This window comes from Manis pentadactyla, chromosome 4 (genome assembly GCF_030020395.1).
Source record: "Manis pentadactyla isolate mManPen7 chromosome 4, mManPen7.hap1, whole genome shotgun sequence".
Taxonomy (NCBI): domain Eukaryota; kingdom Metazoa; phylum Chordata; class Mammalia; order Pholidota; family Manidae; genus Manis; species Manis pentadactyla.
Genome location: NC_080022.1, coordinates 65310204 through 65337888, shown reverse-complemented (window position 1 = coordinate 65337888; position 27685 = coordinate 65310204). Strand labels below are relative to the sequence as shown.

General features: G+C 35.7%; 2 protein-coding genes across 15 annotated transcripts in view; one reads left to right on the top strand and one right to left on the bottom strand.

Annotated features, from left to right (window-relative positions):
* The window catches only part of ZZZ3 (zinc finger ZZ-type containing 3), a 140232-nt gene extending 115492 nt beyond the window's left edge, over positions 1 to 24740 (top strand). For 8 of the 13 annotated variants that reach the window (XM_057500341.1, XM_057500342.1, XM_057500343.1 and 5 more), the window contains 10 exons: positions 2614 to 2752; positions 5910 to 6057; positions 6144 to 6259; positions 6937 to 7008; positions 7986 to 8087; positions 8760 to 8855; positions 11189 to 11341; positions 16163 to 16297; positions 18736 to 18836; positions 19146 to 24740. In XM_057500341.1, coding sequence (XP_057356324.1) covers positions 2614 to 2752; positions 5910 to 6057; positions 6144 to 6259; positions 6937 to 7008; positions 7986 to 8087; positions 8760 to 8855; positions 11189 to 11341; positions 16163 to 16297; positions 18736 to 18836; positions 19146 to 19290 — 1207 coding nt within the window. In that variant the 3' untranslated portion in view covers positions 19291 to 24740. The remainder of the gene's footprint in view (positions 1 to 2613; positions 2753 to 5909; positions 6058 to 6143; positions 6260 to 6936; positions 7009 to 7985; positions 8088 to 8759; positions 8856 to 11188; positions 11342 to 16162; positions 16298 to 18735; positions 18837 to 19145) is intronic. The other 5 variants (XM_036890332.2, XM_036890333.2, XM_057500344.1 and 2 more) reach the window with 2 other exon arrangements.
* A 373-nt stretch (positions 24741 to 25113) lies between these two features.
* The window catches only part of AK5 (adenylate kinase 5), a 228262-nt gene continuing 225690 nt past the window's right edge, over positions 25114 to 27685 (bottom strand). For both annotated transcript variants that reach the window (XM_036890337.2, XM_036890336.2), the window contains exon 14: positions 25114 to 26117. In XM_036890337.2, the coding sequence (XP_036746232.1) occupies positions 26049 to 26117 (69 nt within the window). In that variant the 3' untranslated portion in view covers positions 25114 to 26048. The remainder of the gene's footprint in view (positions 26118 to 27685) is intronic.

The following is a 27685-nucleotide window of genomic DNA, read 5'->3' as shown; positions in this document are numbered from 1 at the left end:
TCTTACTAGTAAAATCTGAGTACTCTAGGAAGTAATTCACATTAGCTGGGCTAGAAGATTTGAATTCACTGTTTTCTTACAGTCTTTTCACTTATTTCTGGACTTTGTCTTTACCAAAGTTTATCCTAAGCCTTTCAAGCTGATAGTCATTTTATCTTCATTAAAGAGAAGCAAATAGGGGTTGAAGAGTTATACTTCCTGTGTGATCTCAGTTGGAATTATTTCTTTAAAGTCACAATTATTGTAGAATAGCTTATATGCAGTAAAAGTTGATTGGCTTCAAATAGAGGCCTTTCTCCCCAGTGTCAGTAACTATGGCACTTTTTTCAGCCTCTTTCTCTTTTTCCATAACTACTTTTACTTGCTCCTTATTAACTGTTACTGTGCTTTCAGCAGTTTAATAGACTCACAATCATTTTTGCATTGATGTAGAAGTGTACAACTCCTGTTTAAAACAGGGGTTGGTCGATATTATAGAACCACCATAACAAGTCTTAGGTTATTCAGCTCATTGGGTAGCAGTTCTGGAGGTGAAGTATGGCAGTTAAGAGTATTGTAGAGGATAGATTCCAGTACTCAGCTCACTACCATCACCCTAAGATTGAGTCTCGGTGAGCCTACCTGATAGAAACAGCAACACAGTCAAGGTTTATAAACTTCATACATCTCAAAGGAAGCGGAGGCTTAATGAAAGTGTTTAGACTAACCTCTGAAACTTATCCGGGAATGACTTAGCGTACAGTCCTTGCTTTTCAACTCAGTTCTAACTTTTAAATGAAGTATCTGTAGCTTGAGAAGAGTCTTACCCTTCAGTGTTAGCAGTTTTTACCTTAATTATTATAGACATTTTATCAGAGATTAGTTTATAAGGACTGGAGAATAAGAAGATATGTGTTAAACAGGGGTCTGAGAAAGTGTTCTGATAGAAAATGTCATGTTGCAATAATGCCATGGCTGTGAACATTAAAATTGTATTGTTTTACCTTTCAAATTTCTGCTAGTTTGCTGAATTCTTAACTTAAAAGATTCAATATCCTTTTTTTTACAGTATTTTTTAAAATTGAGGTATCACTGATATACACATTGGTTTCAAAGGTACAACACAGTAATTCAGCAGTTACCCATATTATTAAATCCTCTCCTCCTCTAGTGCAGTTACTGTCTGTCAACACAGATGTTACAGAATCAGTGACTATATTCTCCGTGCTGTACTACCGTCCCTGTGACCAGCTTATATTGTGATTGCAAATTATTGTGCCCCTTAACCTCCTCCCTAACCTCTCCCCCTTGGTAGCCACTAGTCATTTCTCAGTGTCTGTGGGTCTACTGCTGTTTTGTTCCTTCTGTTTTGCTTGTTTTTATACTCCACAAATAAGTGAAGTCATATGGTATTTGTCTTTCTCCGCCTAGCTTATTTCACTGAACATAATACCCTCTAGATCCATCCATGCTGTTGCAAATGGCAGGATTTCTTTTCTTTTTATGGCTGAATAATATTCCATTGTATATATGTACGACATCTTCTTTATCCATTTATCTATTGATGGACACTTAGGTTGCTTCCGTAAAAAGATGCAGTATACTTTTTGATGGCACAGACCACCAGTCCTTTCATTTGTTCATTGAAAAAATATTTATTGGGCATCTCTATGCTAGGAAGTGTGCTGCTCACTGGGTAAACAAAACTAAACTTCTCAGATGTGTTTGCCATTATGGAGTTGACAATCTAGTGGGAAACAGAATGAAATTTATTTGAATCCATAAAGAAAAACTTTGTTTTACTAATACTCTAAGGACTTAATCAGTTATTTTGAACTGAACTTGGAAAGGTACATTCTCGATTCCTTTTGCTTCAAGTATTTGAGCACTCAGCTTTTGGGTTAACGTGTTTACATGTGTATATGTATGTGAACTTAGACATTAGTCAGAGAGGCAGGACAGTTTGAACTGAAGGAGAGAGAGATGGAGAATTAGCATCTATGTACCATAGTGAAATTTCAGGATAATGGCTAATAGTAGATTGTGTGGATAAAATTATATGTTAGCTGTGCTAAAAGGACCTTTGTAGGCAAGGAAGTAAAAAATATCTTTAAAGTCTTTCTTCTTTAAAAATATTCAATACTTAAGAATTGACAGGAAAGTAGTCTTCCTTTAGAATGGAGGTATAATAGAAAGAGCAAATGGGAATCATGCCACCTAAGATCATGTCTGAATTATGTGACAGTTTCATGTAACTCTGGGCAAGAGAATGTACCTTAGATTTCTTAATCCAATGGAGTACAACAAAAGGGCTGAATCTGGCAATTGCCCCTCAGTATGAATTAATTTCTTTTTATTTAGCAGTTTCTTAATAACTCTTTTGGAAACTCAAGATGTTTTCTTATTTTCTGTAAGATGGGGGAATAAGGCTTTGCTTTGTCTAACTGTTATTTTCTGACTAGGTATTTCATAACTCAGGAAGACCTCATTTATTCCCAGTAATATGTTTTACTAAACTCTTTCAGGTAACTTTAAAAAGACTGTGATTTAATAGTAGATCATGGCTTGAACTCAGTTTTTATTTATTGTTGTTACTACAAAATTTTAGTGAGGTATTTTTCTTTGTCTCTGTAGTTATCAGAGACTGTTGCAGACGATTGCTGTACTTGAGGCTCAGCGTTCTCAAGCAGTCCAGGACCTTGAAAATTTAGGCAGACACCAGAGAGAAGCACTAAAAAATCCCATCGGGTTTGTGGAAAAACTCCAGAAGAAGGTATATATTGAGCACTGTTTAAGGCTTACTGAGATATATTTGGTAATAACTTGGTTTATTTTTATATGGGAATATGCTTATTTAAATGTTTAAATTTTTTCCCTTCTGTAATTAACTGTACTACTAAAGGCCAGATACTGCCTTCCTTCACCCCCCAGGTATGACAAAATAAAATATACCCCAATGGAAATCACTGGGAGCTTTACTTGGTTATTTGTGTAGGAACTTGATGTCCTTTATGCCCTGGCTATTTTTACATTTTTTGCCTATTATGTTCTCCATATGAGTTTTCTGCTTGCTTTCAGGACTTAAGAATTAGTAAAACTAAAAGAAAAAATACTTGAGAATTTATTAATTGCTTTAGTTTTGAGTTACTTTTATAACTCTAAACATAATGAGGAAACATGATAAAAACAAAAATATTTTAAAATATCTTTATGGTATGGTTGCCAGGTCCATGAGGAAAAAGTATACATCTTACTTAATTTTGAGATGTAATTTTTACAGTTTTCCTTACACAGAACTTGCATATTTAATGGGTAATCACTTGAAAGTGATTGAAGTTTTTTAACTTTCTTGGTATATGAAATGTAATCTAGATGTGCATTTATGCCATAGTATGTCTTGAATTAGGGACCCACTGTTTAAAAATTTCACAGGCATAATATTAATCAGCATTGTATAAAAAGATTAAAACTGAGAAACTATGAAAAACTGTCCTTTTCTTCACCTTAAAAAACAAAAATGTAGTCTTATATGACAACTTCAGTATAGTTATTGTTACCAGTTTTTAATGAGTCTACCAGATGTTGAGACCAGTCCTGGGATTTATTTCACTTAGATGCATCAGTTTATTTTTTAAATCTTTGAAACTCTGTTATTTACTTGGCAAACATTCCTTGCTCTCTGCTTTTTCAGAATATTGAATATCATAATGGATGTAGAATCTTTGTATTGATTTGTTAAGACTTCTGAAGTTTTTAGAACTCTGTTGTACCCTCTGTTACAGTGAGCCCACTTAGGTGTTTATTGATTCTGCATTGCTGTTATCAAAAAATTTGTTGGTGCAAAGAGATACATTGCTTACAGCAGATTCAACAAAAATGGATGGTATTAGAAAAGTAAATATTAATAAAAAATGTATTAACCTTAATCTCATTTTGTTCATGTTCGTGGGTGGGCAAAAAGATGCAGTTAGGCACATTTACTAAATTTATATGCAGTTGGTTACTTGGTGGTTCTCCATTTCCAGGTTTAGTTTAGAACTGAATTTATTTTCACTTTATCTCAGAAACAGAGATAAAATATATATCATCTTAAGAATTTTTTATAAAATGTATATTAAATCCAGATAAGTAATCATGAAAGATACGTTTCTTAAAAGTTTTTTTACTGGATTTAAATTAGGTGTTTGATTCTTCTGTTTTTCTGTGTTTACTCATGTATACAGCTCTTCCTTAAGATGGGGGTTGTCTCCTAATAAATCCATCATAAGTTGAAAATATAGGCAAATTAAGTAGAAAATGTCCTTAATATAACTCACCTACTGAACATCATAGCTTAGTCTAGCCTACCTTAAATGTGCTCAGTTATATTAGCCTACAGTTGGGCAAAAAAGTGTTGAATAGCTCCTGTAATTTATTGAATGCTGTACTGAAGGTGAAAAACAGAATGGCTGAAATTGTATCATGACCATGTGGCTGGCTGGGAGCTACAGCTCACTGCTCTACTCAGCGTCATGAGACAGTATTATATTATATACCACTAATCCAGGAAAAGATCAAAAATCAAAATTCAAAGCATGATTTCTATTGAGTGAATATCTGTTCTGTACAATTGTAAAGTTGAAAAATCCTAAATTGGGGACTGTACTTAATTTGTCTATGTTTTTTGGGTTACCATAATAATTAAGGTGTTGATGTGTTGTTTGTTTTAGTGGATATCTAAAACTCGTAATTTAAATCAAAGAAACTTACAGTATATATTGGTATATAGAACACAGGGGGAACATTTATGATGTGTTAGCTTTCTTTGATATTACCAATTATTTTAGAAGACATTCTACTCTAATTTTGCAAAATTTGAACCTTAGACTCACATGTAGTATTATGATGATGATAATGTAGTATGTCATAAACAAAATAAAAGTTAAGAATTCTGCCTCACAAAGTGAATTTTGCTTGTCAGTTTCATAATTTATGATGATTTTTTCTCGATGTTTTATTGTAAAAAGTGGTAAGTACACAGAAAGTTGGAAGTTATTGTATAGTTTACACACACCTATGTACCACTTAGATTCTAAAATTAACATTTTACTATATTTGCTTTATCATATATCTATCAATCCTTCAAATCCATCATTCTGTCTTATTTTATGATAGAATGCATTTGATGCGTTTCAGAGTTGCAGACATGCACATTTCACACCAAAACTTCAGAATGTACATTGTTAACTAAAATTATTTTTAAAAACTTTTTAAAAGGTGAAATTCACAAATCTCAATTGTACTCTTCTATGAGTTCTGACAAACATACCTGTGTAACCCAAATCCCCATCAAAAGATAGTGATCATAGTGACCTGGTTTAAGTAATTGTGACAACTAATGGCTTCTTAAAAGATAGTTGGTAAAGTAACTGAATTCCAGGTAAATTAAAGGTATCGTTTTGGTTGTCGATGTCATAACTTTTTGTACATTGTTGTAAGAGTTGCATATTATGAAGATAATTGTTTTATGGATAAGTCATGAACATGGGGGTGCATTTAAAATGGATTCTGTGTGTTGAGTATCATCTTTTTCAATCAAACACATTTCATATGCTGTTCTTAGAGATAAAAACTTTTCTGTTTATGTTTAAATTGTGGTAGTGGTAAAGTACAGTATGTCTATATAGTTCAGTGTTAGGGCTCTATCTAAAAATAGTGCTTAGGTTTAATTAAATTCATTCTTTACTTACTGTTATCTTTAGATTTAATGTTTGACCTGTATTATCTTAACTTTATTGGCTATTGGATTCAAAGAATGAATAGAAATGCCTAGTTATTGGTTATTTGGATTTGTAGTCATGTTAAAGTTTGGCTGTAGTTGATAATTTCTTGAATTAAGTTTAGATATTCACTTTATTTATTTATTTATTTATTTATTTATTCATTTCCAGGCTGATATAGGGCTTCCATATCCACAGAGAGTTGTTCAGTTGCCTGAGATTGTGTGGGACCAATATACCAATAGCCTTGGGAACTTTGAAAGAGAATTTAAAAATCGTAAAAGACATACTAGGAGAGTTAAGCTAGTTTTCGATAAAGGTAAGAAATTACATGGTAAGCAGTTAAGTGTAGAAATATCTGGCAAAATCTTGCTTTAATAATTCTGTACATGGTCTTCTTTTTAGTAGGTTTACCTGCTAGACCAAAAAGTCCTTTAGATCCTAAGAAGGATGGAGAATCCCATTCATATTCTATGTTGCCTTTGAGTGATGGTCCAGAAAGCTCAAACAGTCGTCCTCAGGTAAGCAATACCAGGTATTGGAATAGGAAAATTTGAATTGTAGACAAAACATTTTAACATTTTTCTGGTTTGTATTCTTAAAATTCAAGCAGTCATTCACTGAACATAGTGAGGACATGGACTTTAAAGTTAAGAGAAACCTGGGTTGGAATCCTAACTCTACTACTTATTGACTGTGGAACTTCAGATGGCATTTATATTAAAGCTGCAGTTTCCCCTTCTATAAAATGTGATTAATATTATCTGTGTTGTAGAGTTGTGAGAATTAAATGATTAGTGCATGTAAATGCCTAGTACAGTGCCTGACACATAGTATATTTATGCTAAAAATAAGAGCTCTTTGTGTATAGTGGAATGTAACTAGTATTTGAGTCTTGGCTTTGCTACTGTTAGTTAGATGAACTTCAGTAAACGTGTAGGTTCAGAATGGAAAAGTAGCATTTCTTTTTCTTTAAAATGAAGTTGCTGTCATCTGTATCACAGGATTGCTAGGAGTATAAAACTAAATGAAATAAAGGGATGTGAAAATATAAACAGTAAAAATCTATGTATATACTAAAAAATAATTTACTAAAAAATCTGAAATTAATAACAAATCCCACAACTTATGTGTTATTTGGCTATATGAAAGGATAGTCTTTATTTCCTTTTTGACAAAAGCCATATTTTATATACAGATGATAAGAGGACGCCTGTGTGATGATACCAAACCTGAAACATTTAACCAACTGTGGACTGTTGAAGAACAGGTAATAGATATTTCCAAATTGTGTAGGTTAAAAAAAAGGGTCAGTATTATGAATCATGTATATTTCGTATATAATACCTCTTAATCATGGATTTAAACTATTTTAATTTATTTCTTTATACCTTTTTGTACACGTCCAGAATTTTGGATTTTGAGATTATATGAATTCTTGTTTATTGATGATTTTCAAGAAGGAACCTGGGTTTTGGGAGGAGGATTGAAAAAGGCAGTGAAATGGATGGAATAAAGTTTTTAATGCAGCCTTGGGGGAGAGAAAAACCTGGGGCCAAGTAAAGCTGTGCCTCACAGTGAATCCTTGTTTTTGTTGTAGCAGGGAGTTGACAAAGCCTGGTCAGAGCGTTGTGTTACATTGTGTCTTACAGCTAGGTTTGCTTGTGCTAAGGTTTGACACACATTTTTGTTTCTTATGAAGACTCACTGCACAGTGATAAGGAGTTGAGCAGTTTATAAAAAAGCTTTAGGAAACCTAATGCATTCAGATTATTCTGCATCTTTAGGACTGTGGGAGAATTTAGGAGATAGGTCAGAATATTAAAACTCACATTTTAATGGAAGACCACACAGAAGAGTAAAAATCTTTTAGTATTCTGTCTAAATCCAATGAATTTACACATTTTGTTGAATCTCTATGGGTCAGCCTAAACAGTCTAGCAAGAAAAATCATCAGTGGAAATCACTAAGATGTGTAAAATATGAATTTGTTAATATTTTTTATCTTTCTTCTTTTTACTGTAGTGAATAGAAAATCTTTATGATCTTTCATAGGTTTATTTCCTAGTCTCATTTTCCCTGTGAAGTCTTAAATTCCTTACTAGAAAGTTTTCCTACCTTTAGGATTTGTAGTGACCTACCCCCAAAGTTGGGGAAGGAGTATTATAATCTAAAATGAAATGTGGATGTATTTATTCAGAAACTCTGTATTAAACTTTCTTAAATTTGGTCTTGGGTTTGGCTTAGAAAAAGCTTGAACAGCTACTCCTAAAATACCCCCCTGAAGAAGTAGAATCTCGCCGGTGGCAGAAGATAGCAGATGAACTAGGCAATAGAACAGCAAAACAGGTAATTGAGAAGATGGCTCCATGTTAGTGGCATGTTTTTTGTTTTGTTTTGTTTTATGATGGATAATGCAGCTGACCTCAGCAGTTCTGCCATATACTCATCACAGAGTGCTGTAATATGTTTTTTTTTTTTTTAAGTTAGCACTGTATATTTTTGTGGTGATTTCGGAAACAACTTGAGATAATGCTGCTTTGAATCGTTACTGAATACTTAAAAATGTAATGGACTTTGTGTCTCTTGAATATTTAATAAGTACACCAGTTCTGTACTTTTTCATTAGTGATAATAGATGTATGACAAAAGACTTGTACTTTTTTCTGTGATAATAGATTTGTGAAACACTGCCTTAGTATTTCCTGGTTGTCTTTCTGAAAAAATATCTAGCACATTTCTCCTTTTCATTTCCAACCATATTAATAGATGTGTTCTTGTGCTATAAGTTTGAGTGTTCACAAGTTGAAATATGTGTAGCTTTGGAATCAAATAAATGTGATTTTTTTGTCTAGATTTTGAATAATGTCTTTGGTGGCAGTTTAAAATTATTTCTAGATTTATAATAAATTATAAATTGTTAGCATTCATTGAGAAACACATGTACATTTTAATTTTTAAAAACTATTCAGGTATTCCATGTTGTGTAAGTATGTTAAAAGGCTTGTCATGTTTCCGTAGGTTGCCAGCCGAGTGCAGAAGTATTTCATAAAACTAACTAAAGCTGGCATTCCAGTCCCAGGCAGAACACCAAATTTATATATATACTCCAAAAAGGTAAAAAGAAAATGGATAAAAGTAAACCTTAGATCCTAGATTAAACTCATCAAAGTCAGAATTGCTATGTAAAAGTGTATACATTTTTCAGAACAGAGTTGCTTTATTTTAAAATTTTTACTCTAAGCATTTTGTTATATTGGGCATGAACATGGGGTAGGATTCCGTTACTGTTTTTCAGTAAACTTGAGTGAGCTTTAATGATGATTATTCATTATTTTTCTTAGGGATAAGTTAGTTTATGTTAATGAGTGCTACTCAAAAGATTTAAATTGAATATATCAAAAAGGCCTTTATGATGTTAAAGTTTTTAGGATGTTTAACTGTCAATTTCTGGTGTTTTGGATATGCCATATAAATCCAAAAACAGATATTTATTAAGATATATTTTATCTAATCCTCACTACAATTCTAGAATCATGTAGGTAGTGTTATCACCTTCACTTTACTGATGATAACATTAATAGCTAGCTGCTGTTCTTAACTGTTGGATACCCCGGGCCAGGTACTTATTCTATATCCTTTTTATAAATAAGAGAACTACTTGGCCTTAAGGTATGTTGAATAAATTGTCTAGTCACATAGCTGCTAAGTCTGGGAACCATTGATCCTCTGATTCTGGTTCCAAACCTTTTATGTTAATCTCTGCTGCACTCTGTAGTGAAAAAGCTACTTACTGTCCCTTTCCTGCATAGAACACTGCATCAAACTGTAGCCAGTTTTTTTCTTCAATTGCAAAAATAAGGCACAAGATTGGCCTTTTGTTTCCGTAGTAAATCATCCTGTACTTCCTTTCCCCACCACTGTCATCCCTCACATAAAGAGAAGAGTACATCTAATGCTGTTAACTTTTCTTTATTGAAGCTCTCACATCATTTTACAGTTAAGAATATTATCTCTACAGGTCTGTGTTTTACAAGTTTTGTTTTTATTCTTTTTTGCCAAGCTTTGGAAGCTTGTTTTAAATATTTTGGAATTCCTCCTCCCAAATCCCTCTCTGCCCCAATATAGTATTACCTATATTAGATATATGTTATTCATCCTATAACTTTGGAATGTTGTAACCTTGATAACCAGTGTTCAACACTAATGTTCATGGTTAATTTCTAAGTTAACTCTAAGTGTATTTTGCGTCTTCTGTTTTCACAGCCAAGACTAAATGATGATAACAAAAGGAATAATAAACCTAAATGTTTTCCCTATTTTAGTGCACTGAGTTTCTTTTTTTATTAAAGTATCATTGATATGTGATCTTATATTGATTTCAAGTATACAGTACAGTGGTTCAACAGTTATCCATATTATTAAATCCTCACCCCCTCTAGTACGGTTACAGTCTGTCAACATAATAAGGTGTTACAGAATCATTGACTATATTCTCCATGCTGTACTGCTGTCCCCATTACCAACTTATAGTATGATTGCAAATTATTGTGCTCCTGTATCCCCCTCCCCTCCTCACCCTGCCCCAACCCCTCTCCCTTGGTACCACTAGTCACTTCTCAGTGTCTATGAATCTAATGCTGGTTTGTTCCTTCTATTTTGTTCACATACACTGAATTTTAAGTTAAGTTTAAGACCATGTGACTGTAGAGATCTAGGTCAGTCATAGACACAGTGATTCCTTGCCCTGGTCAGAATTCGGACCTCAGAATAGATGTGGTGATGGTTCTCTGTGTAGCTGTGCTTGTTCTTTGTGGCTGTGCTGTCAGTGAAGAGAGGCAGTCTGAATAGTGGTTGAGAGTGAGGGCTTTCACACCACACAGACTTAGTTTTATAATCTTGATTCTACCAGTATCTAGGTGCAACACCTTGAACAGGAAACTTAACTTCCCCTCTGTTTCTTCACCTTTAAATTAGAGGAGATAATAACTACTTTACAGGAATGTCAATGAGTGTTAAATGACATTGACACACAGTAAACAATCAATTGGTGTTAGATAATGTTTTCGGACATTCATTCTGTTATGGGAATTTTCCTTCTACTTGATAGTTTTATGTCTGACTTAGGCTGCCTCATCTTCCCTGATTTATAAGATAACCATAAGAGGAGTTCAGCCTTTGAATGCCAAGAATGTGATAAGCGCTAGGGATGCAGATGAGCTAGGTAATGAGTGTGTGGTCCATTGTACTGTTGTTGGGGTATTCCCCTGCATCTTGGCTATTTGTCTTTAAAGGCTAATTGTGCTTTGAAAGAGTATGAGTACGCTGAAGGATACAGTCAAAATCCTTTTAACAGATAGACCTACAGGAAGTAACATTTATACTTGTATAATTTTTATTTTTTTAATAATTTTCTACTGTTCCAGTTAAAAATCTGTTTTTTCACTTAGTCTTCAACAAGCAGACGACAGCACCCCCTTAATAAGCATCTCTTTAAACCTTCCACTTTCATGACTTCGCATGAACCACCAGTGTATATGGATGAAGATGATGACCGATCCTGTTTTCATAGCCACATGAACACTGCTACTGAAGAGGCATCAGTAAGTTATCCATCTGTCTGTTCATCTGTGTGTTACACATTTATCTGTGTATTACGTAGGTCAGGGTACAGACTGAGAGCATCAGGATTTCTAATTATTCCTACTCTTCAGTGGGTGTTGGTTTCTTTTAATTAAGTCATATTTTTGGGTTTTTTAAACAATGTTTTTAAAAGTTTTTTTTATAAAGAGACTTTCAAACATACAAAAATAGAATAGTATAATGAACCCACATGTACTCATCACCTAACTTCAGCAATTATCAATTTCTGGCGATCTTGTCTTCATCTATACTTCTTACCTACCCCAACTCTGTCCCGGATTATTTGGAAAAAGTCCCAGACATTACATAATATTGTTAACATGCATATAAAAAGGTAATTCTTTGTACAGTCAAATATATAGTCAGTTCACATCTCCCCAGTCATAAATTGAAATAGATTCCTTCTCTCCCTTTCTCTGTCGCCTTTCTCCCCTAACAATCTTTTAATTGAAAAACTGGGTCATTTGTTTTAACAGGGTTTACCAGAGTATGGATTTTATTTTTTGCATTACTGTCTCCTTGATGTCATTAAAGCTGTTACTGAATTCTATGTAAATTGATAGTAGGTCCAGATAATTGATCAGGTTCAGATTTGTCCGGTAGGATTAGTAGAACTACTTCACGTGTACTTTGATCCGTCTGGTTGGTGCTCTCTTTTTGGACATAGCAGTCATTGATCTTTGCCTAGATCCATTAAGTCATTAGATGTTAACAAAATAGTGATATTCTTTTCCATTTATCTGATTCTGTCAAATATTTTATTACCCTAAGGTACATATAGAAAAGGCAGTGTAACTGCTTAATTCTTCCCTTTACTTTTTTGTTTTTAAAATAATAATCTTACTCTCTAATATCCTCTAAGGATGACTGATGAGTTATAAATTTTTATATTCTTATGAACTGTTGGACTTAAATATATTTAATGTATTCCAGTGCATTGATTTAACTGTTTTTATTAGTGTTCAAATTGGCCCATTGGTCATTTGTAAACTGATTAAGTTGGATTTTGAGTTCTTTTGGTAAGACTATAGTAGTCTTTTAAAGCTTCTTTGCTGTCTGGTGACCAGGAAATTTCAGGCTCATCTTGTTTATTTCCTGCCTCAGACGTTGAGTCAGTCCTACTTTCTTTTATAAAGAATGGTATTTGGAGACTTTGTCCTGACTTTAGGACTGTTATCCTGGGTTGATCATTGTTTCTAGGCCCATTTAGTAGAAGGAGCTGGGAAATACACTGTATTTTTGTTTAAAGATAAAAGGCATCATTAGTTCATATTTTTATTTCAAATTTGACTTAAGGACTATGGGAATTTTACTTAGATTTACTGATCTTTAATATGTATTATTTTTCCCATGCAGAAAATCCCAGTTATCAGTATCAGTGTTCTCAGTTTGTCTCATGTGCTCAACAACAGTCTCAGAATATAATAATACTAACACTGTCATCAACAATGTGATTACTGAAAACAGATATTTTTGGCAATTCTTATTTTGCCTTAGGATATATCCCACTACACAAAGACATATCCTCTTGGGATGATTCCTCTGGGTTGTCATTGACTGGATGCTTATTTGTATTAATTCATTTCATTTTATTTTGCATTCATAGAGATCCCTTTGTATTGCTCAATATTTTTTACCATCTTGAAATCCATTTCCTCAATAATCAACGTGTTTCTGATTTCTTGCTTAAAGGACATGAAGATTACTTTATGTATTTCTTAATATACTCTGACCTTTTTTAGAAAAGGAGATTTTAATGAAAGGTTAGCAAATAAAAGTAAGTCAAGTCTCCTTTGCTCTGTTTCTAGATTAATCACAACACTGAGTGTATACTTGGGTATCATACTACCATAAAATGACTGTACTCTAAAAATGTTTTTTCTTTTTAAACTTGTCTTTTGAAAAACAGCTAATATCTGCAGTGTCTTAAAATATGGCATTTATGTGTAATTTTGTACATTGTGAATATTAGAATTATTCATTTGAGAAATACTTATTTGTAGTTTTTACATTAGGCTCTGCTAGAGGTCAACTACATAGTATGAACAAAATATTTATGATGTTGGCTCATAAATCTTGTGGGAGGAAATAAATGTGTGGTCATGGCAATAAACTACATATTTTTAAATGTGCTTCAAAAATAAGAACTGTTACTTAAGAGATATTTAATTTAGATTGGGAGTTTAAGTGAAAGACCTCTGAGGAAGTGACAGGCAGGTGACCATTGAAGGTTGAAAAATAATTTAGCCAGGTGAGGAGTGATGGTGGATATTTGAAAGAAGTACATGTTGAGAAAATTGGCGAAATATAGTACAGTAGATTGAATTTGATTTAACTTTTGTTTGGTTAATTTTATTTATTTATTTTTAAGTGAGTACCCATTCACATCGTTCTGATTACTTTAAAATAGCTATTTAAATATATATGAAGACTGTAGTGGTAAAATTTATAGATTTCAGTTCCTTTTTCAGAAAAGTTGAATATAGAGAGAAATATATTCCTCAGTTTTAAAAATGTGTACATCATTTTAGCCCCATTTGAAATTAGTATTTTCCCCTTTAAGTAAATTTAAAATCCTTATAAGTAGGACATCTATTTATGTTTTTTTTTTCTTTTGGAAATTTTATTTCAAATTGTGGTACACATACTACAAAATTAACATTTTAACCAATTTTGAGTGTACCATTCAATAGTGTTAAGTACATTTACATTATTGTGCAACCGATCTCCAGAACTCTTTATATCTTGCAAAACTGAAACTCTACACCCATTAAATATCTCCCTGTTCTCTCCTCCTTCCAGCCCCTGGCAGCTACCATTCTACCTTCTGTCCCCACGAATTTGACAACTATGGGTACCTCATATAAGTGGATTCATACAGTTCTTGTCCTTATGTGACTGGCTTATTATATCACTTAGCATTATGTCCTTAAGGTTCATCCATCTTGTGTGTCACAATTTCCTTTCTTTTAAGGCCAAATAATATTCCATTATATGTATATATCATATTTTATTTATCCATTCATTTGTCAGTGGGCACTTGGGTTGCTTCTGCTTTATGGCTGTTGTGAATAATGCTGCTGTGTACATGGGTGTTAAAGTCCTTGCATTCAGTTCTTTCAGGTATATATCCAGAAGTAGAATTGATGGATCATATAGAAATTCCATGTTTAATTTTTTTTGAGGAAGTGTAGTTCTGAGGAATTGTTTTCCATAGTAGCTGTAGCACTTTATGTTCTACCAACAGTGCACAAGGGTTTCAGTTTCTCCACATCTTTATCGACACTTGTTATTTTCTGTCTTTTTCTTTTGATAGCAGCCATCCTACTGGTTGTGAGGTGATTTTTCTTAATCTTAAGTCTTGTTGGCCAAATTCAGTAATATCCTTATACTTAAAATGCCTATTAAAAAATATAGCACTCTTCGTATTTGCTTAAAATATCTTCATTTAATAAATTCTGTTGTAAAATTTTTACATTTTTTAATTACTTAGGTCACATCATATTTATTAGTGTTATATACTTATTACATATGTCCTTCTCAGTGGTGACATGGGAAGGCAGTAGCTTATAATTTGGTATCTTTAGTTGATAACATTTGAAATGGATGAAAGATAGTAGGAGATAAGGTAGATGAAGTGTGAGGTTGTAAAGAATCTTTTGTATAGCTGAGGTCTTTGGACTTGATGCTGTAGACAATCAGGAAGCCATTGGGAGATTTTAAGTAATGGAGGAGGAGAGGGTGGATACGTTAAACAATTTGAGAGAGATTTTATAAAGTATTAAGTAGTGACAAAATCTGTTGGATTTGATAGAATACAGTGAAAAATTAAAGGTAACCCTTAGATTCAGCCTTGGGCTACAGAGTAAGGAGTTAGTTAAATAGACAAACCTGGGTTCAAGATACCTGACTCTACAACTAATCAACTATGTGACCTTGGGCAAATGTTATAATTTCTATAAAAGTCAGTTTCCTTGACATAAAATAAACATTGTATTAGTAGTACCTGATATGGGGAGCAGGAGGAATGGAAGGAGCATGGGTTGTCTCGTCCAGAATTGGGGATTGATAGAACTACAGGGTCAGTGAACTGGGGCTGCTTTTAGGAGTGCTGTGGAAATTAGTAACAATGGGATCAGTCATGAGGTAGCAAAACAAAGAAATGGATCATTGCTGTCAGAGCACAAATAAATTGAGAGAATAGGAAGTGGTGATTCATCTCTCAACTTCTACTTCATATATATATAGTTTTTACTATTCATTTCTTTTACACTCAGTTCTAAGTAATTATCTTCATGACTTTTGGTTCATCCCCTTGAGTAAGAGAAGAAATGTACTGCCTCGATCATTGGGAGTACAGAGCAGAAAGCAGAGCCCTGATTGGGTTGCTTGTTGTTAAGAAAATGTCATCTTTACCTGAAGAAGGGTAAAGAAAGAGATGTTAGAGAAGAGGAGCTTTCTGTAGGTCATGGCGAAGTAGATTATAAGGAATGGCTCGTATTATAAGTAGCTGTAAATGTATTGGGGTAGGGTTGAGTCTGCACTCATATATGACAGATAGGAGTCATGCCATGCTCCTCTGGTGATTGCATTATGAGGCAGCCTACTACAATTCAGTATGCACTAAGAAGCCCTCCAAATGCATTAGTCTAAAACATTGCTCGTGTCACTAACTTTCTATGAGCCCTTAAAGGTGAGGTAAAAATTCTGTATTAGTATTTCTCACTTAATTCATTTTAATCATCAAACATTTTTGTTTTGTGTTTTGCTTCTTTCAATAGGATGAAGAAAGTATTCCTATCATGTATAGGAATTTACCTGAATATAAGGAACTATTAGAGTTTAAAAAGTTAAAGAAGCAGAAACTTCAGCAAATGCAAGCTGAAAGTGGATTTGTGCAACATGTGGGCTTCAAGGTATATTCTACTTCATCTTATTATTCTTTCAATTTTTGAAAGGATGATAAAAGATATTTAAGGTGTTTTCTGGAGTTTTAAACTCTACAATTCCCAAACATACAGAAAAATAGTATATTTAGCTCTTGGCTTGTTCATTTATACAGAACAATGTGCCACAGTTACTGATGTCCAAAGGGTTTTGATTCAGTAGATGGAAGAAAAACATACAGGTATCTATACTTGGAGATAAAATATGAGATGAGATGTTTTTTTCTAGCTCTTTCTCCCTCCCTCTAGCTTTACTGAGATATAACTGAAAAAGAAAATTTCATATGTTTAAGGTGTTATATATAGTTAACCTGTTTTTGTGTTTGTGGTGAGAACACTTAAGATCTATTCACAGTAAATTTCAAGTATGCAGTACCATTATTAACTATAATCACCGTGCTGTACATTAGATAGAGCTTAATTTATTCAGTAACTGGAAGCTTGTACTTTTTCACCAACATTTCCCCTTTTCTCCCATCCCCATCCCCTGGCAACCACCATTCTACTCTCTGCTTCTATGAATTTGACTTCTTTAGATTCCACATATAAGTGAAGTCTTACAACACTTGTCTTTGTGACTGGCTATTTCATTAAGTATATTGGCCTCTAGTTTAATCACTTATTGTCATAAGTGGCAGGACCTCTTTCTGTTTTATGGCTGAATAACATTCCATTGTGTGTGTGTGTGTGTGTAACATTTTCTTTATCCTTTCATCCATCAAGCTATTTCTCTTTTTTGTTGCTGTTATTCATGGATTAGGAATTTGTCTTTTCCTTGTTCAGATTCAGTTTTTTCTGTGACACTAGTAGAAGTATATGTATTCATTCCACAAAACCTGGAAATAACCATTATGTTCAGTAAGTTTGCTAAGTGCTAGTGATTCAGCAGTCACAAGATGGACTCAGTTCCCATCCTTACTCTACTTTCATCTCCTAAGGAATTTAGAGAAGTTAGCATAATTGAGTACGACAGAGGGCATACTGGAGAGCAGTAAGGTACTGAGGTGCCTTGGAAATTTTGCTAAGGAGTTTAAACTGTCCTAAAGGTTGGAGAACCATCAAAGGGTTGAAGCAGAGAGTAACATGGAATTTGCATTTCAGAAGAACCATTCTAATTACTTAAACTGTTAGTACTAATAATACTGGTGATAAACCATGAAGGCATGAGTTTAAAGTGGATTACTCCTATTTAATCTCTGAGTACTGTATTGTTAGATTCTTTAAACAATAATGTATTTGTGTATGCTATATACATAACTGGAAAAAAGCTAAGTGAAGGAGAAAAAGATCATTCTGGACTTAGTATGGAGAATGGATAGCAAGGAAATAAGGTTGGAGGCAGGGAGACTGATTAGAGATTATTTTGGTAATTTAGATAAAAGATGAGAATGTCCTAAGCTTGACTGGTGGCTTTGGAAATAGAGATTGACAGGTTCAAAAACCCTTTAGCATTAGAATTGACTGTACTTGGGTTTGGAGGAAGTAATAATGAGACCGTGAACTATAGATTGCTGGTGGTGGTCAACTTAGACATACTGATGTGTGCTGTGACTGACAAGCTGAAATTTAAACCAAAATCATTATACCTCTTATCCTCTGGCATGGCTGTTAGCCAGATTATCATAAATGATTTTTCCTCTTGATCTTTCAGTGACCCTGCTTCTCCATTAGAGATTTTCCTAATTGACAACTCTTGCCTTTCAAGAGGAAACTCTATTTCTCATAATTTTGCTGCAGGAACCAACTGTGACTTGTTTGCCAGTCTGTCAGCCACTGTAGTTGAACTGATGATCAAAGAAACCGGAAATGAGATTTACTTTGATTTCCAGATTGCACAGAACACTCTGAGGACTACCCCAATGCCACCACACTGAGGAAGAGCTAGCTCTGCCTTTTCTTTGTGATGGGCATCAGTGGTTAGGAGCTGTCAGACTGTGCAGAGTAACTCAGGAAGATAAAAGTTCAGAGGATTTTGTGTTCTCTTGGGTTTATGTTAGCTGTGGTAGTCTGTTAAATAGTTATGCAACATATTTGCATAGTTGTAACTGTGTATTAAGTTCTCAGTCACAGCCATTGTACACAGGTCTGAGGTGCCTTTCAAGTAATAGCTACTGCTAACCAAATGTCCATGTTTGCAGATGATCTACTTGAAGTTTCTTAAAATAAAGCATATTGAAGATTATTGCTTATAATATCCCTCTCACCCACTTGTAGCTTGATCTTGAATGGATGGAATTTTGGCTAGTTTCCTACAAATTGTGTCTAATTTACATTTTTGTGTTATACCACTGTCTAGTGCATGGGGAGAGAGGAGAGGATGTCTTATGTGCTCATTATGTGTTTCCCAGCAGGAAAAAAAGGTTTTGGACCAATGTAGCTTAATACTTTCTCTCTCTGCATCTTCGTAGTGTGATAACTGTGGCATAGAACCTATCCAGGGTGTTCGGTGGCACTGCCATGATTGTCCTCCTGAAATGTCTTTGGATTTCTGTGATTCTTGTTCAGACTGGTAAGTGTTTTCTTCACTGTAGGTCTTAGATTTTGACAAGTAAAGAGCTTCTCAGTCATTGGTGAAATTGGATTTCCAAACTACTTAGAAAATCACCACATTTAGTGGATTAAACTTTGTTGTTTAGTTAATGCAATTGAGAAATTTTCCTTAGTCATACATTTTAAGTGACTTTCCATTAAAGATTTTGAAAGATTCATGGACTTAAACAAGTAGAGTTGTGAGGAAGTTTTCTTAATATGTAAACCAAAATGTATCCAGTGCCATGAACTGATGTGTTCCTGTGTGTGTGTGTGTTTTTCTTTGCAGTCTACATGAAACAGATATTCACAAGGAAGATCACCAATTGGAACCTGTTTATAGGTCAGAGACATTTTTAGACAGAGACTACTGTGTGTCCCAGGGCACCACTTATAATTACCTTGACCCAAACTACTTTCCAGCAAACAGATGACATGGAAGAGAACATCGTACACTAGTCCTCTTCAACACATAGCAATGGTATCATTGTGAATTATGTGCACAGTTTGGAAAGATTCTCTGCTTTCCCTGAAATGACACTCACAGCATGACGGCTTCCTGAGTGTTCTCGTCAAGTCCAGCTCTGCACCGTTGTGGCTCTAGATCACTGTTCAGCGGCTGAACATTCCTGGTGAGCAAAGGGTTTCCCTGGTGAATTTCTCACCACCACCTAGATGGTGATCGTAAATGGGTGAGATGGGAACGAGTGCACACATTAAAGAGAGAGTAAATTCCAAAGGTTTCAAAGAACTTGGTCATAAATATGATAATGAGAAGATAAAGTATTTATATTAAAAACTTAGTAGCTTTCAGTTTTGTGAAAATAGTTTTCAGCACAGAAACTGACTTCTTTAGACAAAGTTTTAACCAATGATGGTGTTTGCTTCTAGGATGTACACTTTAAAAGGACTCACTGTCCCAGTGGTGGCCACTGAGGGCTGTTAGTAAATCAGAGCTGCTTAACCATATTGATGTCTAATTTCTTTTAACCACAATGAACTGTCCTTATTACCAACAGCGAAGCACTACAGGAGGCAACTGTGGCATTGCTCCTTAACCAGCTCATGGTGTGTGAATGTTATAAAATTGTCACTCAGATATATTTTTTAAATGTAATGTTATATAAGATGATCATGTGATGTGTACAAACTATGGTGAAAAGTGCCAGTGGTAGTAACTGTGTAAAGTCTCTAATTCACAACATTAATTCCTTTAAAATACACAGCCTTCTGCCTCTGTATTTGGAGTTGTCAATGCAACTCATCAAAGAAAACTGCCTAATATAAAAATCATATATATGGTAATAATTTCCCTCTTTTGTAGTCTGCACAAGATCCATAAAAGATTGTATTTTTATTACTATTTAAACAAGTGATTAAATTTAGTCTGCGCAGTGAGCAAGAGTTCACATGCATTCTTTTATACTGCTGGATTTTGTTGTGCATCATTTAAAACATTTTGTATGTTTCTTCTTATCTGTGTATACAGTATGTTCTTGAATAATGTTCATTTGTCAGGAGAACTGTGAGAAATAAACTATGTGGATACTGTCTGTTTATATTATAGAATGCTTGTTGTGACTTCCTTTTGGTTAGATTTTGGGTTTTTTTACTAGTGTTAAAATCAAAACTTTTTTTTTTAAGGGTTTGCTTTACCTATCTGCCCTTTAAAAAGAGTAAAGACTATATTCTGGAAAAGAGGGTGAACTTGAGAAGCTCTGTAAATGAAGATAATGTTTTTACTCAGTGTATGCTGAGACACTAAATTAAACTAGGTTACAAAAAAGAACACATACCATGGTTAAGGAAAAAGCCAATTAAATGTCCAGATGTGAAACCTAAACTTAGGTTGAAAAATTTTACTCATTCTTTTTGATGAAAATAAGCCCCCCCCACCATGTATTTAATTTAAACAGGTGGTCATTGAAAACCACTGTATTCCCTGAAATTATTATTGACTATTGGAAAAGATAATACAAATACTCTAAAATTAAAGTACTATACTGGCCCAATTTATAGAGCCTCCTATTTTTGCCAGTTTTAAATCAAAGCAATGTTACTTATTCATTCTCTTCAATAGATTGTAGGGTACTAAAATCAACCCTGAATTTTTTTAACTGAAAAAGTAATATAGTTTAAAATACAGAAATAGAATTTTAAAGTAATATATTGGTTAAAGATTACTTATGATGTTGATAAAAAATATCAGAAAGAAAAGAAAATGGACTTGAGCTTAACTTCTCACCGTGGAGTTACTAGTTGGGGTAGGGAGAAGGGGATCTTCAGGTTTCTGGGCATTTTGATACTAAATGTTAAGTGAATATGCCAAAAGATGGACCTTCAACTTGTAGCAAGACATTAGTAGCGCTAGATGGTAACTTCCATAACTTCCTTGTTCTGTAGAAATAACATCGAATAGTTTTGGAAAACTATTCAGATCCATTCAGAAATCCACAGAAGCATGAGTATGCTATGGAAAAGGGCTGTGAGTGACACAGTTGTTACGTAAACAGAATAGACAAGCCGGATCCACTTAAATGTATTTTTTAAGGGCAAAGATGATGAGAATTTTGCATGGCAATGAGGTTTATTTCTACTTGAGCAGAAATTTTATTTGCATATTTTTAGCTCCAAGCTAATAGTCCTGGCTTTCAAAGGCCCTGACGGGTTGCAGTAGTGTTGATGTGCGGTGGTGGCGGTGGCTTTAACTTGAGGACTGCAGGAGTGGACAGGGCTGTCATTGGCAGGTTGGCCTTCCATCTCCTGCAGTGAGGTACTGGCTCTAGGAGACAGTGGAGACCTACCCTACAGCATTGCTTTTAAAGTGTATTTAGTAGGTCAGATGTATTTCCTTAAATATTGTACTCAAGTTACTTGCTAAGAACTGAAGGAACTTTTAATGGCACCAAAAACCACTGCTTTAGGATGTGGGCAGAGGTGGTTTTGATTGGTATGTGTGCACTAATAATAGCCAACATGGATGTAGTGTTTACTGCATGTATATTTGCCTAGCAGCATATAGCAATGGATTTAATTCTCACAATGTTATAAGGTAGGTTCATGTGTTAGACTGTTTTCATAAGAGGAAATCTAGCCAGGGAAGTTAAATAATTTGCCCACGGTCATATAGTTAGTCAAGTAGCGATACTTGGATTTTAACTTAGATTGCTCCAGAGTCAGCCTCTGCTTCACTGCTCCATTTCCTCAGCAGGAACACTCCCTCTGTGACCAGCGTCATTAAGGTGTCGGAGGTGGAGAGGTGCAGTCCTTTCTTCCTGGTGTGGGGTCCTAGAGTACAGACCTGAGCACCTGTCCAGGTTCATAGCACAGAAGAGAGAAAGTGTTATCTGTTGATGGGGAGAAAGCACTGAAATGGTCTGTCCTGGTGAATTAGAAAAACACACATATGTATAACTCACATATTCTGATTTGACAGCAAACATATGGTCATGAGGTTTTAGGCAAAGTTCAGACAGTTCGGACTAAGGCTTGTGTCTCCTGCCTCAGTAGAATTTGTTTCCATGCATGTTTGGTGCCTCTCACTTAACCTAATAGTGTTCATTAAAACTTTATCCATTTTTCTCCCCTTTCTCCTTGTGCTTAAATTAAATTGCAGAACATAACAGTTTACTGAGGTATGAGAATCTTTTATTTTTTTAATGAAATAGTATTTCACATGTACTAAGGATAAATACTGTTTTGTGAAATTTTTTAGTTATGTGTGTGGCAGATCATATGAACCGTAGTTCTTACTGTGAATAACAGTGTGAAGGCCATTGTTCTTGATACACTTGATGGAATTGGAAGTCTCCAGATAACTAGTAGGTTTTCCCACAAGATTATGGAGGCATTGTCTCTTTTAGGCTATGAAATATTTGACTTTATTTCTTTCTTACCTTGAAGATGAAAAATGTGCCTCTGTTTATATGGTCCCAAAACACACCCTTCCCCAGCCCCACCCGCCTTTTTTAAAAAACACTTCATGTAGCTGATAAAATGGATTTTTGAGAGCAGAGCAGTGTCACATTTAGCTCCATGAGGACAGAGACCGTCCAAGTCTGTCTGTACCCCGGGGCCTAGCTCTTAGTAGGTTCTTAGTGAGTATTCATTGGTAGTATGGCCAAGGTTTGGGTAGGAGTGAGGAGGTACCACCAATGCCTGAGTGTGCCTGTGGGACCCTTTGAGGGCTCACTGCTCAGGGTATCTCCTTCAGAGGACTCTTGAGAGGACTGAAGAATTGCATCCTACCTTGTGGTTCAACCCTGGGTGGCTGAGAAGATTGTGATTTTTCTCGGGGCCCCCAGTTAGCCACATATCTGAATTCTCTACCATGTTGGTAGAGTGCTGTAATGGAAAGGGCACCAGCTGGGAATTCTGGGTCCCAGTCCCAACTGTGGAAGTGAGGCTCTCAGTACATATTGACATAGAACTACCTTTTATTGAGCACTAGGAACTAGTAAATGATTTACATGTATGATTAAGTTGTTTAATCTTAACAACACCTCTGTGAGGTTGCTTAATGAACACTATTACGATCTCTACTGTACAGATGGGAAAACTAAGGTACAGAAGATTTGAATGTTAGCTCTCAGAAATAATTGCCATGTATGGGACTGAGGATGCAAAGCCTGGCCCTTGTAGAGATTATAGTCTAAGGCAGAAGACCAGCCATCAACAAGTAAATAAAAAATATGTAATTTCTAGGCAAAGATAAATGCAGTGAAGAAAAATAATGCTTGAAGAAAAATGGAAGAATGAGGACCAGTCTGTCCCCTTAAATGGAATAATCAAAGAACGCCTCAATGACATGCAATTTGAACAAAGACTTGAATGGAGTGAGGGTTCCAGTCTTGTGGATAATGTGGAGGAAGAAGGAGGAGGATAGCAACAGTAAGGGCCCTGATCCAAAGAAGAGCTTGGCTTGTTCAAACAGCAGTAAGAGGGCCAGCATAGCTGGGCTGAGTGAGAGCAGAGCGGTAGTTGATAGGGAGAGAGAGGGTACAGGGCCAGATCAGGTGAGGCCTTGAATGTAGACCACTGTGAAGGAGTAGGGACTGTATTCTGATGTCTTCTACACACACACAAGGTCTTTTGCTGGGGATAGACCTCCAAGGGCCTTTCCCGCTTTAAAATTCTGTGATGTTTAAGTAGTGATGTCATTTCAAGCCATTCAAATCACTGATGTGTTTTAGCAGTTCTGTAAAAGACTTGATATGTACTTCTAGATACTCTCTTCAGGGACAAAGCCATTTACCCCTGTTGATTTCTTTTCAAGAGGGCAGCCAGCTACAGCTGTGAAAGCTGTGGCTGGGCCTGCCTGCGGCCCTGCTGTCTTGCTTCCCTTGCCCAGGCTGTCAGAGCTGTGGTGGGCATGGCTGTGTTCGCCAGTACGTGGTATGTGATTACAGAATGTTAGTCCCTACGAAGAGTCATTTTTTGTTTTCTGGAACAACTGATAATTTTCATCCTGAACTCTCTTTCTAATTTGCTCAAATACTCCTTGTGCTCCCTTTAGAGCATGTGACAATGTGGGGTAGTAATAAAGTACTTGGCAACTGTGTGAGTTGTAGGAACACTCCCCTTTTTGTTAATAATAGAGGCATAACTGTAACCAAAGAAATTTAATTACTTCTTTAGCAAACACTGACATTTCTGTTTAAGAATGACTGCTAGAAAAAAAGGAGATATGCAACTTACCATGTGTCATGAATACCCTGAGAGTTCTCTCTGTAACAGCTCAAAACTGATCTATGGCCGAAATTAAAACCATATGAGCATATTATAAATTTTAACTATTACTGTGTTTGCTTCTAATTCTGTTTGGAATAAGGCTTCAAATGATTTCCAGAGTGATGTGAGTTACAAATAAATAGAAAAAGAGTTATCCTGTGTTCCACTTATTTTATTTTATACATACCCATTTCAAGAAAAAGAAAAACTTTAAAAATACAGTTCTGTCCCAGAAATGGATCCTCCTCTGCACAACCATTGAAGGAAGAAAAATCATGCAAACTGAAACTGTGGTCTTTTGTAGTGACTGGATGGAAGATGCAGTTACTCCAGTAGAATATATAAGAAGCTCTGATTTGGCAACTGATAGCACAACAGAGAACCTAGACTTCACTGGTTTGATGCAAGGGAACAATTTTACATACCGGTTGGTAAGGTGTGCACACCCCTGGCAAAGGCTGATACGAGACAAACACAGCACTGGGATCTGCTACACACCATGTGCTGACCTGCCCCCCCCCACTCCCAGCCCCCCTCCCCCACCCCATCAGATTTGTTACTGTATTTCTTACTTGCTTGGCAACAATAAGTAGGTGATCATTTAAAATAAAAACTGTAAGTTGACATATGAGTCTAGTGGATGCAAAGACAAGTCACCTCATGCGTCTTAAGTTACAGCTGGTCATGGGTATTCATGTGTAATTGATGAGTTTCACCATCAGGTAAAGAAGAGACTGGGTTGGGCAATTTATCCAATTTGTTCTCTTAGCCATTCTGACAGTATTCCAAGTAGCTAGTTTCCTAAAACCGCATGGAAGAGTGTTACTAGGGACTAGTCTGAGCTTTACTGTCTTGGAAAAGCTATACACAACGTCACATTTTTCTATTTGTCAAATTTTTCAAATTTAATCAAATTTCTTATAAACGATTGGTGTTATCTTGTCAGTCCAGTCTCTGGCTCTGAGCTACCAGCGGGTGAGACTTGAGGAAACAGCCAACTACCAGAGAAGATGCCAGGCCAGCCCCCATATTAAGGGCCTTCATAAGGCAACAGCATAGAAATATTGGGGAGAAGAGAGAAGATGGATGGGGAGTTGGGGGTGCTCACTCCCTGTTTAATGAGAGTAGAACTAAATGATAGACTAGTGAGTCTCGAGGACCCAGCTGACAGACTGGCAATGCACTACTGGTCACACACGAACCTGGCTTTGAGGTGCAACCTGTATGATTAGAAAAGCATGTGCTGTGAGTGCAGACAGCTGTCTGAATTATGAAGAAAAAGTGGGATAATACCAGATAACACCATGCATGATTTCCAGACACCTTCCAGGTCAAGCTGGGAAGCAACCAGCTATGCCAGGATTTGAGAAGGGTGGAACAAAAGATTTAACTTGAAACGTGTTAAGGGGAAGGAACCTTGCAGTATTTTTCTGTCTGTTCTTAACACACTGCATTTTTGCTTTCAGAAAATAGAGTCAATAGCTGTACATAGTTGAAGAAAAACTTCCTCAGGTGCCCCCTCTGCGTTTATCTGCATTTAAGAAGAAAAAATGAGAAAGTTAGTCTTAAGAAATGTTTGTAAATAAGGCTTTTTTAATAGTAAAGAAGATTATCTGCTTATAACTTGCTGTGCCAAATTTTAAATCACAAGATTCCAAAACCACAAAGAAGAAAGTGAAGAAAAACTAGGTGTCTTCAGAGAAGACAAGTAGTGACTCTATAGCATCTTACTATGCTGATGGACAGTGACTGTAATGGGGTATGTGGGGGGTCTTGATAATGGGGGGAATCTAGTAACCACAATGTTGCCCATGTAATTGTATATTAATGATACAAAACAAAAAATACATACACTAAAAAAAAACTAGGTGCCTAAATTAAAACAGTGAAATACCACTAACACTAATTAGAATGGCAAAATCCAAAACACTGACAACAAATACTATAGGGATGTAGAGCAATAGGAAAGCTTATTCTTCACTGATGGGAGTGCACGATGGTACAGCCACTTTGGAAGACAGTTTGACAGTTTTTTGCAAAACTAGACATGTTCTTACCAAATGATTTAGCCATTGTGCTCCTTGGTATTTACTCAAAGGAGTTGGAAACAAGTCCACAAGGTTGTTTATAGGAGCCTTGTTCATAATTGCCAAAACTTGGAGGCAACCAAGGTATCTTTCATTAGGTGAGAGGATAAACTGGTAATCCGTACAAAGGAATACCACTTAGCTCTCAAAAGAAATGAGCTAACAAGCCATGAAGAGACTTGGCAGAACCTTAAATACATATGTCTCAGTGACAGAAGACAGTCTGAAAAGCTGCATGCTCTGTATATGACATTCCGGGAAAGGAAGGAACTATGGAGATAAAGGATCAGGAGTGTAGGGAGTGAAGAATGAACAAGCAGAACAGATTTTTATGGTAGTGAAACTATTCTGTGTGATCCTACAATGGTGGATACGTGTTATACATTTGTTAAAACCCAAAGAATGTGCAACACCAAGAGTGAGCCTTCACGTATGTTGTGGACTTTCGGTGAAGGCAATGTTACAGGTTTGATCGTTGTAACTAATATACTCTTGTGTGGGATGTTGATGTTCGGGGAGGTTGAGCTGTTTGGGGATGGGGGTTATATGAGAACTCTACTTGATGCTCGGTTTTGCCGTGAACCTAAAACTGCTCTAAAAAGTATTTAAAACACCCCCACCCCCACCAACTGGGTGCCCTACTGAGGGAAAATATTCTTCAGGGTCATGGGAAGACTTTGGAGTTAGTCAAAGTGAGATTTGTGAGTGCGCTAGAGTGTTTGGAGCCGGGTGGGCGGAGGCAGAGGTTGGGAGGTGGGGCTGTGGAGAAGCGGCAAAAACGGGCCCCCCCCCAACCCTGCAGGTGTGCTAAAAGCAGAACCCAGTTGGAGATTGTTGATAGACCGGCCCAGGGAGCCAACAACAGGAAGCAGGAAGGGAGCTGATTTCCTAGGCACGAAGTCACTACTGGCCCCTGTTTCAAAGTTTCCTAACATTGTGCCGCCCACTGGGATTTGTCCCACCACACGTTTAACGTTCACAGGAAGTAGAGGCCTGGTGACCCACGTGAGAT